The sequence below is a fragment of the Ursus maritimus genome, unplaced genomic scaffold (assembly GCF_017311325.1).
Source record: "Ursus maritimus isolate PB19 unplaced genomic scaffold, ASM1731132v1 scaffold_8, whole genome shotgun sequence".
NCBI lineage: Eukaryota > Metazoa > Chordata > Mammalia > Carnivora > Ursidae > Ursus > Ursus maritimus.
The window spans coordinates 61,265,129-61,284,228 of NW_024426996.1; the positions used below are offsets into that span (position 1 = coordinate 61,265,129).

General features: G+C 36.2%; 1 protein-coding gene and 1 pseudogene across 1 annotated transcript in view; one reads left to right on the top strand and one right to left on the bottom strand.

The window, feature by feature from the left end:
- STIM2 (stromal interaction molecule 2) overlaps positions 1 to 19,100 on the bottom strand; it is a 135,482-nt gene that overhangs the window by 42,955 nt on the left and 73,427 nt on the right. Inside the window, 1 exon segment of the mRNA XM_040625044.1 lies at positions 13,088 to 13,202. Within this exon segment, the coding sequence (XP_040480978.1) occupies positions 13,088 to 13,202 (115 nt within the window).
- On the top strand, positions 9,853 to 11,735 carry LOC121101439 (annotated as a pseudogene).

Genomic DNA, 19,100 nt, shown 5'->3' on the forward strand with positions numbered 1-19,100 from the left:
TTTCTGTCCTATGATCTTGACTCACTCTAGGTACCTCATATAAATGGAATCATACAGTATTTGTCCTTTTGTGACAGGCTTATTTAACTCAGCATAACGTCCTCAAAGTTCATTCATGTTGGAACATGTGTCAGAATTTCCTTCTTTTTAAGGCTGAAGAATATTCCATTGTATGTATATGCCACATTTTCTTTATCCATTTACCCACCGAAGTACATCAGGTGGCTTCCACTTAAATCTTTTTCAACACTTATTTTGTGTGTGTATGGGACTCAATTCCTCATACAAATGTTTAAATTGATCCTTGAGGGTTAATGATTTTCTTCTTGCCAAGTCTAATAGTTTTTCCCAATACACTGTATTTCTGTGTATCAGAACTACTAGTCACTTTTCATCTCTTCTCTCTCTATCCCCCACTAAGGTGAGGAGGGAGGGAAGGAGAAATAATTTACAAAGATTCACATAATGTAAACAGAATAACATAAAAGATGGCAATGGAACAGGGAAATAAAATGAAACTAAGTTAGAACGTGCACAAAATATACATGAGCTCCCTAAAAACAGCTACGAAAAGTAGACAAAGGAAACAAGATCAGTCACAGGGTTACCAAAATAAGCATAAATCATCTCCTCAGGAATACATCTGTTCCTAAAGAGAACTTAAAAAAAAAAAAAAATTCTTTGTGAGGGCTTTCAACAGATACCTTGCAATATGGTAGACTACACCCTCAATCATACAACCATCCCTTATCTCCTGAAAACTTTCCTCTCTAGACTTTCAAGACATTGTACCTTCCTGATTCATCTCCCATGTTTCTGATGGCCATTACTTATTTCATTAGCTAATCCTCTGCTTTTGCCTTATTAGCAGTATTCTCAGGGGGCTATTCTCTTTCCCTACTCTTACCGAACTCTCAAGTCACATTATTATACCTTTATGTGAGTGAATAACAACTCTGTTGTTAATTTTGTTCAAGAACATAGCCCTTAAGCAACCATAAGCTCCTAGTGATAAACACTTGTTTTATACTTTCTTTCTACCTGATTATATGATAAGGAAAAGAATTGATGATGGAAGTAAAAACTTAATTTACTTCAATGGAACTGACATTTACTATTTCATTTTGTCAGACTGATTTAGACTCTTTGTTTTTAAACTAATAACTTAAGTAAGCAGTTGACTTTAAACACTCTAAAATCCAAAGTATCTAAATGGTCCACCATTTTCAACATACTGGAAGAATTCACACTGACACAGAAAGAGAAACAGAAGACTGGCCAAATGTTAGAAGAATGCTCATTAAGGATCTCATATTGAAGAGCACCTTAACCAGACGAAAAAAAAGTTAGAAAGTAAGTTTTACTTGTACTCAGTACTCTATTTAGATAGAGTAACCATCCACAGAGTGAAAAGTATTTAAGTATGACACATATACTGTGATTTACCCTGTTTTTTATCATTCATTCTGAGCCATATATTTATATATGCAATATAGCGTATATATACATGTATGATCCAGAATTGCAAAAATGTTTAGTTTTCAGAAATAAGTCATGTTCATATTGCAATTGAAACGGTTAATATCTTTGAAAATTTTATTTTCATCGTATCTGTAGTTTGCATTATTTCTATTATAATTACTTTTAAACTGCTAAGTAACATTCAGTGGAATAGCAAGAAAGACCCAAGTAAACAAAGACTTGTTTGAAAAGAAAAAAGATGTTTGTACAACTGATCATCTTTGAAGAGAAAACTACTATCAACAAACAAGTCCCTTATCCAAAAGAACAAGAATAAAATTTTGTTTCACCTAAAGTAGAATTTAATACAGTGAATCTCCTGTAATAATACACATTTTAAGATACAGAACTGTAACCAGAGTCCATCCTACCCACCCACTTCCCAAAACAAAGAATGGTAAAGCAAAACTTAATACAAATCTATATAAAATTGATTCCCAACTGTTGGGGAAAAGGAAGAAAGAACAGTAAGATGTTTACAAAAGCTACTGTTTTCTAAATAGTCCATCACAGCGAAAAGTGGACAGCCCTCATTTTTACCTTCTGCAGAAGGTTCTGTTACTGTACTCCAAACTTGAGGTATCCCTTGAGTCTGTGAACATAGCAGAGGAGAAATGTAGAATAATTCAGGTGCACAGAAAACCATAATAAGGCAAATTTACAAACAATTTTAGAATTGTACTTCCTTAAATTATAAGAAAACTTTCATCATATGATGAATTACATACTGGAAAATTTGTTATCTGAGAAAAAACGAGGCTTGCAACATATCTATATCATGAGTTCCCAAAGAATAGAAATTGTCCAATTTCCAGAACCCAAAGTACAGAGATGTGATAGGCAACTGGTCTCTGCATCCTAATTCTGAGAGGTGGTCTCTATTTCAGAATAAAATCAAAAAAGTATAAAAGACACAGCTGTCTCAAAGTGAAATATCTGCCACAGATTAAAAAGGCATAACTAATCCTCGCAAATCAGTATACACAATGACCCTAAATCTCTAAAAGTCAAGGATCCTGAAGTAAAAATGAGGAAAGAGGGTCAACAATAAAAGAGAAAGAGAAACAGGAAAGAAGAAAATGAAAATAATAAACACCAAAGCAGTTAGCCCCAATAAATAGGTATGTAATGAAGGAAATAGGGAGCCTGAAATGCTGACATAAGATAATGATTAAATAAGATCAGAAACTTATTGTGAGTGCTCTGAATTCATGTAAATAATTTTATCAAAGAAGAAAGCTATCTGATTATTTTAAAAAGGACACGCCTTTATGCAAAGTACAAAAATCAATTCTGATTAATACAGAATAGTGTTTTGCAAACTGATCAAGTAATACTGATGCTAGTCGTCTAACAAAAATCCATGTTAAGCACACTTAAAAGTTGGTTGGTAGAGTAAATGGGCAATATATTCATGCTGCCTATTCTCCACCTTCAAGAAACTATGACTACAAAAGACCTTTGTTAGTAGTACAAATAATGGCATTTGTCATTTTGAAACTAGACTCTACCTCAAGAACAGGCCTTCCCTTGTAAAAACTGCTTTCTATAGACAATGAAAACCCAGTACCTCTACAGATGGCTAACTACAGCTTCTCTTGAAACCAAAAGTATCATATAAAAGTTGAAAAGTGTTGAAAACCTGAGTTAATAAAATAGCACAAGCATTTGAAGCATATTAAGAGCCCTGTGTCTTTAAAATGTGCTATATTAACTACAAATATCTTGAAAGCAATTACTCCAGCAGAGTGCCTCCCAGTGAAGGGGTGGCAAGAGATAAAAGGTAAATAAATGTCCCTCCGTGCAACTAACTCCTCTGGCTTCACCTGCCCTCTGGTAGACCAACATACTTCTTAGTCTCTTAGTCACAGTGCCTACTACATACCTTGACGCTAGATCAGATAACACCCTTTAATTACGTGTTAATAGACCTTTCTCCAGTAACAGACTATAGACAGGTGGAGGACAGAAAACATATTCTTCATCTGTGTATCTTCCATAACTAGGACAATGCCTTGTTCATAATAAATACATTTACTAAAATAAGTGTACTGTACGAATCTGTTAAATGATTCTCCTCAAGCCCAGTGAGTCTAAAATCGTAAGAAAAGGAAAACGGCATTCTGAACAAAAGGAAAAAGTTGATTCGAGTCTTCCTTTAAAACAGTTCTCAGAATTACACATTATATTAAACTCAAAGCTAGCCTTCCTAAGTAAATTCATCTTCTGTTCTACATCATAAGGGTTTTCAAAACAAGAAGTTGTAATAGCTCCTAATATTTAGTGATAATGATAAAAAACGCTAAAATACACTACCACCTCCCACAGACACAGTAAATGTTGTTAAACACTAATGTCTACAATAACATCCTTCTTTGCTACTGAGACCGGACAGAGCAAGCTTCCTTAATAGACGGCTATAGGCACCACCACCAACTGGTAAGCACTGGTTTATGAGTGGAATCTTACTTACCACTCCTGGAGAAGCTCATCAGGTTTGAACATCAAAGCTTACCAGTCTGGTCTCCCTCTGACTGACCTATTTTCTACTATTCCCCAACTCAGATGCCTCTTCCAACTGCATCAGTCTTCAAATCCCCACGTGTACCATGTTCACACCCGTCTTAGAAAACCAGTGGTAACAAGGGACGGTCATTAAGCACTTGCTATGTGCTAGGCACTGTTCTAAACACTTTAGATGTACTAATTCATTTCATCCTCAACAATTTGATACGATACACAACTTTCACCCCCATTTAGCAGATAACAAAACTAAGACACAGAAAGGTTAATATTACATGTAACAGCAAAAGACAAATATTAAAATGGTGATTTATTCTTATAGACTAAAAAATTATTATATTTCTGATTTATAAATGGTACTTATTTGAGGGATTTAGAATTTAAGTCTGGAATTACACATATTCATTTACTCATTTTACTGTGCTAACTTGTATATTGCTCTCTATCTTTACCATTTCTAAGAACATTTTATGTCTTTTGAAATCCTAAAGAGTCATCCCCTAATGAAGACTTCCTCATAACAAATCTGTCCATTTCCTTAAACTTTTTTTTTTTTTAAGATTTTATTTATTTATTTGACAGAGAGAGACAGCGGGAGAGGGAACACAAGCAAGGGGAGTGTGAGAGGGAGAAGTGGGCTTCCCGCTGAGCAGGGAGCCCCATGCGGGGCTCAGTCCCAGGACCCTGGGATCATGACCTGAGCCGAAGGCAGACGCCTAATGACTGAGCCACCCAGGCGTCCCCCATTTCCTTAAATTCTTATAATAGTACTACTTACCTAGTATTTAATCACACCTTCTTAAATTGTTATTTACTATTTCATGTGTGCACATGTAACAATACCAAAAGCCTCTTGAGGAGAAAGACCTTCTCTTATACTTTGTGCTCTACCACAGTGACCCCTATGCATACTGTAAATATACAAATGAATATTGTGTGAATGGATGCCACAAAGATAATGATACCTTCTTATGTGCAAGGTCTGCATCTTCAGTTACTCTTCTGATAATGCTAAACAATATGCACAGATACCTTCACATTTTTTCATTCCAATCTCATTGTCACCAACAGCATACACCTAAAAAACTGGTCAATTTTTATCAGCATGTAGAGATCCACTTATATTTCCATACCCAGAAGAATATCCTTATGAATATCAAGGTATATAAAGGAAATATTTATAATCCTCCTTACTTTTAGAACTTTAACATCCTAGGTAAGGAATCTTTTTCCTTTACAAATCCTTTTATGTCACATTTACATTTTTGTTTTCCTAAACAGAGAGAAAATACTCTCGATCACTTCTCTCTAGAGAGGATTTATATACACTTGAAAACAACCATTATTTAAATGACTACATCTCTCTTCTCCCAGTTTCAGTTCCTTTAAATTTCTAATCCAAAAAAAATTTTTTAATTAAATTAAACCTTCTGCAAAATTTCCAAATGTCTATTCAATTTGTAAAGCCTAAAATTACACAGTGACCTTAGGTAAGATAAGACCCATGCTGAACAGGATGGAAAGATTACCTCATGGTTGTCACATGTTCTAATAACTATTTAACCCAATGAGCTACCATTTTTAAAAACAGTACATTACTTAATCAGTTTTTTTATCTATTACAGTGCTTAAAATTTATATAACCAATAGTTTTCTACCTACACTTTCCTTCTTCGGGTATCTGGCTACTCTTTAACCACATTCAGTAATTCTAGTAACTTATCCCGTTTATCAGAATCTATCCGAAATCTAATACTCGTTTTTAAAATGGCTTTCATTTGCATTGGACTGCTGCCATGTGCAAACTGACCAAGCATTCTCCACACAAGCAAAAAAAAAAAAAAAAAAAAAAAAAAAAAAAAGTACATTCAGGTGACACTGAAATTTTTCTATGTGAGATCAGAATCAATTTCTGCATAATACAATTTTACTTTTCCCCAGTTGACAACCCCATAAAGATTTTAGGTCCATTTCACCCTCCAGAGAACTGTATACCATATACTACAATGGTAAGTATTTAGCCTGGTATATCTGCTCTGTTTATTTATGAATATTATGAGACTGAATCAAAAATCTTATAAAACTTTCAGTACAGCAGAACATTTTAGTTTACTCAGCATCATTACAAGGACAAGTCAACATTTACTAAGTGCCTACCAGATGATGCCAGGAATTATGCCAAGCACTTTTACTACATTACTCATTCATATCACATATAAACTGCATTTTATAAGTGAATTTTAAAATGTGCCCAATGTCTTCATGCTCATAAACAGAAGAACTGGGATTTAAATTTGTATGGCTCGAAAGCCCACATACTTCCTATAGTACGCCACTTGCACTTCCGGCAAATCTCAGGTACCTGAAAGAGTCATGACAGGCCACCATTTATGGTTCACCTCCTCATACCTTCACAGAACTCCTGGTCAACCCTCACAGCCTATCACAAACACCACCTTCCATGTATAATCCTACCAGAGAGTTAATTACTCCTTCCAGTGAGCTACCTCCATATCCTACATTTACTCCTACTATGATACACATTACCATTTATTGCAATTATTTGTTTGTCTTTCCTACTCAGCTATTTACACCTCATAGCCCAGAAATACATTTCATTCATCATGAATACCTGGCATCCAAAGCCTAGTTAGCAGGTCACAGATACAACCTATTCTGCTATAGATGCTTCTGTGTCATGAATTAGCTTACGTGCAACTGGTAAACAAGGATCAAGTCAATAAAATATAAGTCTATCATTTCAAGTGTGACTTTTCCTCATAGTTTCATATGTGACTTTTCCTCATGTTATCATTTTATACCACCAAGCAAGAACAAATGGATACAAAGTATCCAGAATGGCAAAACAGCAGGCTAGGAACATGCTGTCTGCTCACACTCCTTCCTCTCAGCCCAATTTGGCCACCGCTTGTCTCAGCAAAGTTTGTGGCTCACTTCTCAAATTTATGTGCTCTGCCTTTCTCTGCATAATTTAGCAACCTCAACCCTAACACCTCCTTCCATGAAGTTATCCTGACCTACTTGTTTAAGGTAAAGGCTCATACTCACTACTGTATTAACAGATTAGGAATTTAACACAGCTTTTGAACTCAGGCTAGTATTTTTATTAGTACTATTAGTGCACTGGTTACAAAGCTGCATAGGTTTTGAGTAGCCTGCTTCAACCACATTTTTCTCATAAACTCTGTAATTTTTAAGTTCATAATTTTACAAAACATAACCTTTTCAAGAATCATGTAACTCATTGTAACAGAAATGCCTGTACTCAAAAGTACTGGATGAACTGAATTATTGAGTAGCCAGTGCTCATCAAGTATGATACATTCATTCATTCAACAGATATTTACTGAATATCAAAGTAAATAGGGCACTGCTCTAAGCAATGGCAACACAGTGACAATGGGCACGGTATGACTGTGTATGTTTTATGTGTATGCAGGCATGCATGCACACCCAGTGTGTGTGTGTGTGTGTATTACAATCAACTAAACAACCTTGAATTACATATTATTGCTAGAAGTATATTCTAATCTCCAAACCTTTTCAGAGGAATCACTTTTTGTTTCCTACCAAAAATCTTAAACAGAAACACAATACCCAGATAAAAGGAGAATCCTGCATATTCAGCATGCCCTATCCCTGAGGTATCTCCAGGATACCTGGGGTTTGTCAGGCTATGATGTAAAAACCACTGATCGAGCAACAAAACCCCATCCTTACGTGACCATTAAAAATGTCTCACACGTATTGAGAAAATCAATTAGGTCACTATAAAGCATCTAGGGGAGGTTTCACTTGAGGCTCAAGGCTCGTTTCTCTCTCCTCCCATGCAGCTGTGTTAGTAGGAGCCTTAAGACTACTCCTCCCACATACTACTCCCCTAGGAGGTGATGTGAGAGACTGGGATTTGGAGAAAAAGAAGCATATGGTTTATAATTTAGGCCAACTCTTTGGTGACTCGGGGAAATCTTACCATCATAATGGCAAAATCTTAGGGGGTGGAAATTAAGGCAAAAGCCCAGGGAAAAAAGAGATTTAAGAGGCTACCCAATTTGGAAAGGCCTTAAGTCAAAACAAAACAAAACATGCTCACAGATCACAAAAGATTCCACCGAACTCCCCAGGGTCAGAAACCAAAACCGGGTTTAAGGACAGAGTCCAGATAGATTTGGGGTACATTAATAAACAAAATAAACAAAGAACCTCTGCTGTCTGAGGCTGACATTCTCAGAGGCAGGAGAGGGAAAGGAGACCAACATAATGAATAAGTCAATTATATGATATCTTAGAAGATGACACATGATATGGGAAAAGAAAATGTGAAGCCGACTAAGAGAAAGAGGAGTGCCAAAAAAACAAATGTAAAAGGGAGAAGAGAGGAGTGTGATCTGTGATCTTAAATGGAGGGTGGGCCTCCCTGAGGGTCCAAGAGGACATCTGCAGTCCTGCAGTTGTGGAAAAGCAAGGAGTCCAGCTGGGAGAGAGTCCCATGAGTGAGACAAGACAGGCAGCACATGACAGGGAACAGAAGAGGCAGGAGGGGTGGGCAGATCATGGAGAGGCTTCCAGGTCTTTGTAAAGACTTCAGCTTTTACTCTGAGCCACGACAGGGCAGGGAGCAAATCTGATTTATATTTTAAACAGATTACTCTGCTAAGTGAAGTCCAGAATGCAACGGTGCACAAGCATACACAGGGAGACCGTGAGGCAGCTGCTGCAGTTACCCAGGCAAGAAATGGGAGCTGAACCAGTAGCGTGGAAGCACCCCAGGTGGTAATGAGTGGTCACGTCCTTGTTCCTTCATTCAAGCCCAGTTAAGTGGGTTCCACTCAACTTATCACATATCCAAAATCTAAAATACACTAGTAGCAACAGACAGTATAATGGGTCTCTAGTTCCTTTAGTAATGTCTCCATACTGCAGGGAGAGCTCATAAACAGGCAGGCCTTGTCTGATCGCACTTCTATTTACAGCACTTCACAAGTTCTACGCAGACACTGCCTTCTAAAAACTGAAGGTTTGTGGCAGCCCCGCATCAGGCAAGTCAATCAGCGCCATTTTCCAACAGCATTTGTTCACTTCATGTCTCTGTGTCACATTTTCATACTTCTCACAATGTTTCAAAGTTTTTCATGATTATTGTGTTTGTTATGATGATCCATGATCAGTGATCTTTATGTCAACTATTGTCACTATTTTGGGGGTGCCACAAAGAGCACCCGTGTAAGATGGCAAACTTAATTTTTTTACTTTTACGTTATGATTTTAAAATATTTTTTATTAGATTTTGTTTTTGAAAGCAGTTTTAAGTTCACAGCAAAACTGAGTGGAAAGTACAGAGATTTCCCACACACCCCCTACCCCACACACAGATGACCTCCTTAATTATTAATAGCCTGCACCAGAGCGGTACATTTCTTACAGCTGATGAACCTATGCTGACACATCATTATCACCCAAAGTCCATAGTTTACATTAGGGTTCACTCCGCGTTGTACATTCTATGGTTTGGACAAATATATAATGACATGGATCCACCATAATAGTTTCATACAGAATAGTTTCACTGCCCTAAAAGTCCTCTGTGCTCTGCCTGTTCATCCCTCCCTCCACCCTAACCCCTGGCAACCGCCAATCTTTTTAAGATGGCAAACTTAGTTGATAATTGTTGTGTGTTCTGACTGCTCCATCAACTGGCTATCTGCCCCCGCCCCCCCGCCCCGGGGCCTACTCCCTGAGATTCAACAATACTGAAATTAGGGCAATTAATAACCCTACCATATAGCCTCTAAGTGTTCAAGTGAAAGGAAGAAGCACATGTCTCTCACTTTAAACCAAAAGCTAGAAATTATTAAGCCTAGTGAGGAAGGCATGTCAAAAGCCAAGACAGGCTGAAAGCTTAGGTTTCTTGCACCAGTTAGCCAAGTTGTCTATGGAAAGGAAAGTTCTTGAAAGAAATTAAAAGTGCTACTCCAGTGAACACACAAATAATAAGAAAGCGAAACAGTCTCATTATTGATACAGAGAAAGTTTTAGTGGTCTGGATAGAAAATCAAACCAGCCACCAGGTTCCCTTAAGCCAAAGGCTAATCTAGAGTAAGACCCTAACTCTCTTCAATGCTATGAAGACTGAGAGGTCAGTCGAGCGCCTGGGTGGCTCAGCCTTTAAGTGTCTGCTTCAGCTCAGGTCTCGCATCAGGCTCCCTGCTCCATGGGAAGCCTGCTTCTCCCTCTCCTACTACCCTTGCTTGTGTTCCCTCTCTCGCTCTATTAAATAAATAAATGAAATATTTTAAAACAAAAAAAGACTGAGAGGTGAGGAAGCTGCAGAAGGAAAGTCTGAAGCTAACAGAGGTTGGTTCATGAAGTTTAAGAAGAGAAGCCATCTCCATAAGGGAAGAGTGCAAGGTGAAGCAGCAAGTGCTGATGCAGAAGCTGCAGCAAGTTCTCCAGAAGAGAAGTAACAGAGGTGGCTACACTGAACAACAGATACTCAATGTGGACAACACAGCCTTATATTGGAAGATGCCATCTGGGACTTTTGCAGCTAGAGAAGAGAAATCAATGCCTGGCTTCAAAGCTCCAAAGAACAGGCTGACTCTTTTGTTAGGGGCTAATGAAGCTGGCGACTTTAAGTTGAAGCAATGTTCACTTACCATTATGAAAATCCTAGGGCCCTGAAGAATGATGCTAAATCTACTCTGTCTGTGCTCTATAAAGGGAACAACACAGCCTTGATGACCACACATCTGTTTACAACATAGTTTACTGAATATTTTAAGCCCACTTTGAGACCTGCTGCTCAGAAAACAAGATTCCTTTCAAAATATTACTGCTCACTAGTGATGTACCTGGTCACCCAAGAGCTCTGATGGAGACGTACAACAAGATTAATGTTGTTTTCACTCCTGCTAACACAACATCTATTCGACAGTCCATGAATCAAGGAATAACTCTACTCCCAAGTTTTATTATTTAAAGAAATACATTTTATAAGGCTATAGCTGCCATAGATAGTGATTCCTCTGATGCATCTGGGGAAGTAAATTAAAAACCTTCTGGAAAGGATTCACCATTCTAAATGCCACTAAGAACATTTGTGATTCATGGGAAGAAGGCTAGATATCAACATTAACAGGAGTGTGGAAGAAGGTGATTCCAACCTTCATGGATGGTGTTGAGGGATTCATGGCTTCAGTGGAGGAAGTGACTACAGATGTGGTGGAAACAGCAAGAGAACTAGAATGAGATGTGGAGCATGAAGATGGGACTGAACTGCTTCAATCTTATGATAAAACTTAAACAGATGACCAAAAGAAAGTGGTTTCCTGAGATGGAATCTACTCTTGGTAAAAACGCTGCAAAGATTGTTGAAATGACAACAAAGGATTTAGAATATTACATAAACCTGGATGATAAAGTAGGGGCAGGGTTTTGCAATTATGAAAAAAGTTCTCCTTTGTGTAAAATGCTATCAAACAGCATTGCATGCTACAGAGAAACCGTTCATGAAATGAAGAGTCAATCAATGTGACAAACGTCATTGTTGTCCTAGTTTAAGAACTTGCCATAGCCACCCCAACCTTCAGCAAGCAGCACGCTGTTCAGCCAGCAGCACTAACACTGAGGCAAGACCTCCACCAGCAGACAAATTACAACTTGCTGAAAGCTCAGAGGATGATTAGCATTTTTTAGCAATAAAGTATTTTACAAATAAGGTATGTACATTGTTTTTTTTTTTAGAAGTAATGCTATTGCACACTTCATAGAATACACTATAGCATAAACTTTTATACACACTGGGAAACCAAAAACTCATCTGACTCTCTTTACTGCAATTTTTGGTTTATTGTGGTCGTGCGTACAGTATCTCTCAGGCATACTGTAAGTAGATTAAGGTTTTCTGAGTTTTCCACCATTCTAGCACTTTCTCCCTCAGGAAATTTACATTTTTTCATTCCTAGTACTACCCAAATTCCTATTCTTAAAAATGGTGTGGGGCAGGGAAATGGAGAGATAGATTTTTAAGTGTGTATATCTTTCTTGGAGTCAATGATATTTTTTCCTTCTTTTTCTTCTTCTCAGATGCCTCTTTTAAAACGTGAAAACAAAAATGTAAGCAAGCTATAAACCTTCTTGTACATTAACAAAAAATATTGAGCACTGATGGGATTGTTTTCTATATCTTCCCATTTCCAAATGTTACCACAGCCAGTCTAGTAAACTTTATTATGTCTTTATCCTCCTATGCAGTAGTCTGTCCCACCTTCCTCCTCCTTTCCTTTCATTATTCAAACTTGCAGAGGAAAATATATATAACATAAATGTTTGGTAAAAGAACAGAAACATAAAAGCATTAGGAAAATGACATTTTGGTTTTTATCAATCAAAAATAAAAATAATAAGAAAAATAAGCTTAATGGACTTCCTTCCCCCCCCCCCCACATTTTAGTAGCTTTCTAATATTAGGGATCAAGTTGAGGTTTTAGGTCATACACTTTTCCTGCCTTAAACAATTACTGTCCATGAGACAGCTTGAAGGGCAGAAAAGCAGTAAAATATAAATCACAGAACTTTATCATACAACTCTTAGAAGACTTCATAAAGAATTTATTTCAGGAAAAGCTTAAAAGTTCTGTGCCTTCTGAAGACTTTAGGAACTGTTCACAATCACCAAAAAAACAACTTTGGAATCCATGTTTATTTGATAAACCTTTTATAATAACATCATTTAACAGCTGAAGCAATAATCCATAACTTTAAGCTCTCAGACATGCATGATCTTATTTATTCTAGTATAAGACATCAAATTATCTGAAAACAAGCTGACCCTTAATGAATCCTAAGATAAAAATCATTTTTCAAAATCGAACGTAGAAAAAGTATTTACTAATATATAAATATCCTCACACAAAATGTTATTTTGATTTTTTTCACAAAATCATTTGCAATTAGTGAGTTAACCATGGCTAAGCAGGGCAGAAGAGCAGATGAAGGATTCAATTCATTAAAATAGTCTTACCTTCTGATGTTTTCCACCGTTTCCATAAATCCTCAACAGTTATATGCTTATCTTCTCTGTGCAGATGGCTGTGTTTATTAGTAGCATCTTTATATTTCATATCTTCTCTGATAAACTATAAAAGAGAAAACACTAAGTTAAGTAAACTTAAATTCACTATTTTATCATCTCTGTAAACTCAGAAACAAAATTTTGAAATTCAGTAGGTGGCAATTTTCAGATAACAACTGGTACATTTTTGGTATTTTATACTCACATTATTCTTACATGTTTGTAAAATATATTTAATAAAATGTTTTCTACTACTAATCATAACAACAACAATGAAAGTATTCATTTAATGCTCATTATTTACCAGGTACTATCCTATATTACAGTATGTCTATACACACATACACACACAGACTCATTTAACCTCATGATAATTCTATATTATGTATCCCCATTTAATAGATGACAAAACCAAGACCCAAAGAAGTAAAATAATTTGCTCCAACTCCTCCTATTTCATATTTTTCTAATTTCCTATTTCTGCCCATTCCTCTTTGTTTTTCCTGATACCTTCAGAATCCAGTAGATTTACCTGGAAAAATCACTGACATTGAGATGTTCAGAAACTGCCCCTAGCTTGGAAAAGGTTCAAGAGCTAGAGAAATTCTAGAATGAGAAGCATGATGATGAAAAAAGCAGGGAGGAAGCTTGCCTTGGAAATGGTCCAGTCAGCTGGAACAAATGGCACCTGTTTCATATTTGTGATACACAGGGGTGGAGGGAAGTCCAAGGAAATTCTCTTCACCACATGAACACAAAGAACCTAAAAGTAGAGTTCTGTGGCTTTAGGATCAATGTATTGAAGAAAACAAAGCTAATTTCCATATATAGACTAGATGAGGCATTCTAGCCACTGAATATTTTATATGTTAGTAAGCCTAGGATGAATATATAGATAACTGCCAAAGTATGTGTTTAAAAAAATAAAAGAATTAAGATATCAAAAAAAAGGCAATTAAAAAAAAAAGCTCAGGAATATTATCTATAGTTCACTTAATGTAAAAGAACTATCTGGCTCCCCAAAATGTTGGGTCAAAACTGAAAAATGCACAGAATTGCATTTTCCCTGAAATTATCATTTAAAAATTAATATATGCTTCTGTTTTAAAATATGACCCCAAGATAACACAATTCATAAAAACCACATTGAAGTGTACTCTATATATCTCATACATCTTCAACATTTTGATCACAAATGTGACTAGAAAGCACTAGAATTACTGTATGTTGAAACTAAGTTGGAAAAATTTTGACTGAACCAAATACACTAAAACTCACCAGCTTCCATTAAACCTTATCTCCGTTATGTTTCCTACAGATCACATTTTGACTGTTCAGATTTTTCTAAAACTTCACAGAAAACTGCAAATTATAGAACTGAGGCAGGCTAACTACAGAAATTTTAAAAGCAGTCACCAATAATTGAAAATGCATGAGAAAATGACAAATACTTATTATTTGTTGAAATCTGTGAATTAAATAGGAAAATGGAATCTATAATTCTATGAGGTAAATCTTCAAATAATGTACTGCAAATAAGGTGGTAAACATGTCCAATGATGTATCTAATTATACCTACTATAGGAAAGGCTGTATCGATATTACAAATACAGAAGTACTCAAATAGATGACTACTGAATATTCTTCCCAAAAACATTCACGCAGATGATTTTTTTAAATACATTTTTCTAAACCCATTATGGAATTTACATATCCAGTTTCAGGAAGTTAGCTTTTAGATGATAAGCTGATTTCAGTTCCTTGTATCTCTAACACATATATTATTTGTATTTAGTATTTATACTCTTTATTTTTGATGCTATATATTTTTTCTTATATCTGCATTTATACTTGTATTTCGTATTTGCATTATTTTTATGACAGTGCTTAATAAAATCTGATACATGCTAGTATAGACACATTGAGGGCTCTTTTCAGCCTATACCTCCTTCCCTACCAACACAAGTGTAGATCTCTGAATGAGTTCAGTCATCCCTCCTCAACCTATCACCCATTGCCAAAGCTACGCGACTAAAGGATGGACACCTGACCCAGAAGAAAACAATTCAGAGTACAACCAGGATGAAAGGATTCTATTTCACAAGGAAATGCAATTCAGACCATAAAAGGCTGGGTCACTTGGTGATGGTTCTGGATTTTTAAGATGATAAGGAAACTGGTGTTGAAGGTACCATTTTATGAATAGACAAGATGAACCACGTACAGAGGAAGCCAAAACGTACAGACAGAAAATAATGAAAGAGAACAGAGAGAGAAAGAAATGGCACCAGGAACTGCCTTGATTCTTGAAGACTTCCCCCTTTCAGTTCCTCAGGAGGCCTGGAGTACACAATTCTTTTTTTTTTTTTTTTTTTTTTAAAGATTTTATTTATTTATTTAACAGAGATAGAGACAGCCAGCGAGAGAGGGAACACAGCAGGGGGAGTGGGAGAGGAAGAAGCAGGCTCACAGTGGAGGAGCCTGATGTGGGGCTCGATCCCATAACACCGGGATCACGCCCTGAGCCGAAGGCAGATGCTTAACCGCTGTGCCACCCAGGCACCCCCTGGAGTACACAATTCTTGTCCTGATTTCCATGACATAACAATGATACATAGGTATTTCCCCTTTTATTTTTAAATATACAATTTTAAGATCTCGATACCCAAGGAGAGGTGATTTATCAACACATTTAAGCACTCAGACTCTGGAGTGTGACAGACTATATTCAAAATCTGACTCTACTACTTGTATTCTTTTTAGCCTCATATTTCTCCTTTGTACAGTGAGGAAAATAAAATTACCCACCACATATGGTTATGAAAAAGATTAAATTAAAAATTCATTCTTAGTACACAGAAGTGTTAGGCAATAAAAATAATTTGAGTTGTTATTGCTGTTGAAGTTTAAAGCCTGAATAAATTAGTTTCGCCCTGACTAGATTGGTAGGTTAATATACATCTTGGAAAATATCAGACATTTATAAAGCTACAATTTCCCAATACTCTTAAAACTACCATTTCAGACATTCTGAAACAAAATACATAACACAGAAATGAAAAGGACAACCACAACCTTTTCACTGACAATGTAAGCAGAGATTTTCCCAAAGGACACCTGTCATCAAAACAAGTGTCCAAGGTCTGATATGTGAGTCAGTTAAAGCAAATGGGTTCCTGCAAAAAACTGCAGGGTCTTCCTGTCTTGAAAATAATACTAAAATAGCTCAGTATAATGTCTCAGGGGAAAGAATGCATAACCAGAAGGGACTACTATTAACCGCACTTGTACAGATGAAAAAGGTAAGGCAAAGGGAGGGTTGACAATTTATTCGATTTGATAGAGTTATTTAAGAAAACCAAATACTGGAAGTAAATTTTAAAGAATTCCAAAGTTTAAGTCCTTCACCACTATTCACACCGCTATCCTAACCTTGGATATTCTGGAAAACGCACTGATTCCCAAATTCTTAGAAATGATACCATGCTAATAAAGCATGAATTGCCCCTGTTTCTTCATCCCACAACTGAGCATCCCACAAACTGTGCTTTGGTGGAAAGCATAGACTCAATCTTCAGACTATGAATATCTCAAATGTACTATTTGCTATTGACCTTAGTAAGCTACTTTCCTCTCTGTGCTTCAGTTTTCTCATCAGCAAAATGGTAATAACAGTCATATATCAAAAGTGACTTATTTCACGTGAAGTGTAAAAAACAGTGCTTGGTTTGTAGCAAACACTCAACAACGTCAGCTATTTCATGTAAATCACTTATTTTTTAAAATAACAAGTTAAATCTTTGCCTTGATATGCACACTCTTTCATTCCTGAAGTGGCAGAAGATAACTCTTGAGATACTACAAAACACCATTAATAATCACTGATCTAAGTGTAGTAATATAAAATCTTGCTTGATACCTGGCACACAAAATCCTGTAACAATGCAGAGATACAGGCTAGTACTAAGATATTTGCCTTAATAACTTTGATCCTATCATCTAAGATGGATGATGACACCTATACGAAAACATAAGAGAACACAGGCAATCTAGAATATGTTTTCATGGAATTAAGAATGAGAAAGGTAAATCACTTAACATCTAAGAAAAAATTCTTCAGAACCTAAATTCAAATATTTTTTTTCAAACATTAAAATTCTATACTAAAGAAAACTTCAAGCTGATTTGGACAGTTTCTATACCTTAACACAAGCATAACTTTACACTTTTGCCCAGTTGCTACAGTATGTTATCAGCCGTAAGTCCCATTCCTTAAGCTCCCAACATCAAAAACCCAACAGTCAAACCCAGTTTACCCACAGTAAATGCACCAATGACCTCCTTAGGATTCTGTTCTGTTCTCACAACAGCTCAGAGTTCAACTGGCCTCACAATGACTCTCAACACCATCTAAGCTACACTGTAGCCTTTTATGAGCTAGGCAGAGAACTGAACCATTATTTATTACACTAATTCAACTGAATGATCAGTTAATAGAGATGACAGATGACAGTCAAACAACGAGTTTACAAAGACCTGTAAAGCACAATATATTTATGAGCTGAAGTATACCAGTCATTTGTTTTATAGGAATCAATACATGACCTATATATCATGACTACTCTTCAAGATTACTGTTGATTATAATCCAAAAATCTCTAACAAAATTATCTATGATTCCATCAGTCTATCCAATAGTAAATTTCAAAATAAAAATAAATAAATAAATAAATAAATAAATAAAGTACTATACTATCCTTAAGAACACTAAAATAAGAATCCAAAGACAGAGGCAAATGACTCATCTTCTGTGTTCTTATTTGGAAAATAAAAGGTAAAAAAAATACCTTTAAAAATTATAAATATAAAAAAAGAGCACAGTTTTACAAATATATGGTGAAAATCTGTTGCATTGATTGTTTATCTGTTATTTATTGTTTATTATTATTATTAAAATAAGTAGGTATTGTGGCAAGTAGAGATATACCATAGTCTAGTTGTGGCCCTAGTTTCTGGCCAAAATCTACCATTAGGCTTTGGTCTCAGTTTCTAGAACTCTGAACACACACATACCCACTTAAATGTCTTCCTGCCATCCATGAACTTGTGTGTGAACAATACTCACGAGATCACACAAAAGTCAAAATTATATCCATCAAGCATAACAATAGTAACATATAAGATGAGTCATTCAGATTTAACATTAATATGTGAATTTTACTTTAAGTAGAAGTAAGCATTCAAGATGTAACCAAAAATGTCCTGTTTTTTTACTGGCTAAAATTTAGTAAGTCAGAACTTGTATTTCCAGTTAAGAAGAGGTTACGGACACAAGATTTACCACCCTCCCCCCAAAAACCTAAGAAACCAAATAAAATACATGGAATGATGATTTTCAAGACATTGAACATCAAGACAATAAAGTACAATGATCCCTGGAGACCAAAAACAAAGTATGCCCTGTGACTGCCCTCAATTAATTCCTGAAGAGAACTTCCAGGATAAAGCACAGGAGGAGGGAACCCAAGCAGAGACAGTCCTCTGAGTTGAAAAGAGAGAAGTGGGGGAGAACTAAGGAGGGTAGGGATTATAGTGTAAGTACCAGAGAAGAATGAGCCACAGAGAGAGAAGCTGGATTATCTAGAAAGGGTACCTGAGTCTTTAGTGACTACTGATCACCCCATGCATGCAAGGAAGCCACAGCAAGCCAAGGAAAAAAGACACACAAAAAATTTAGAGGAAATAGTCTTTGAAGATTACAAAGGACAAGAGATAGTGCTTGTTCCAACAAGACAGAATGGAAAATCTCCTAATATGTAGGTCATCAGGTAGAATACTAAAAAGGGTTTTGCCCTAGTACTGAGGAATACTAACCTCAGACTAAACTACATTGATTCTGCCCCCCAAAAAGCTTATAAATACAAGCCAAGGGGATTAAACTGTTTCTATGTAACTTAACCCT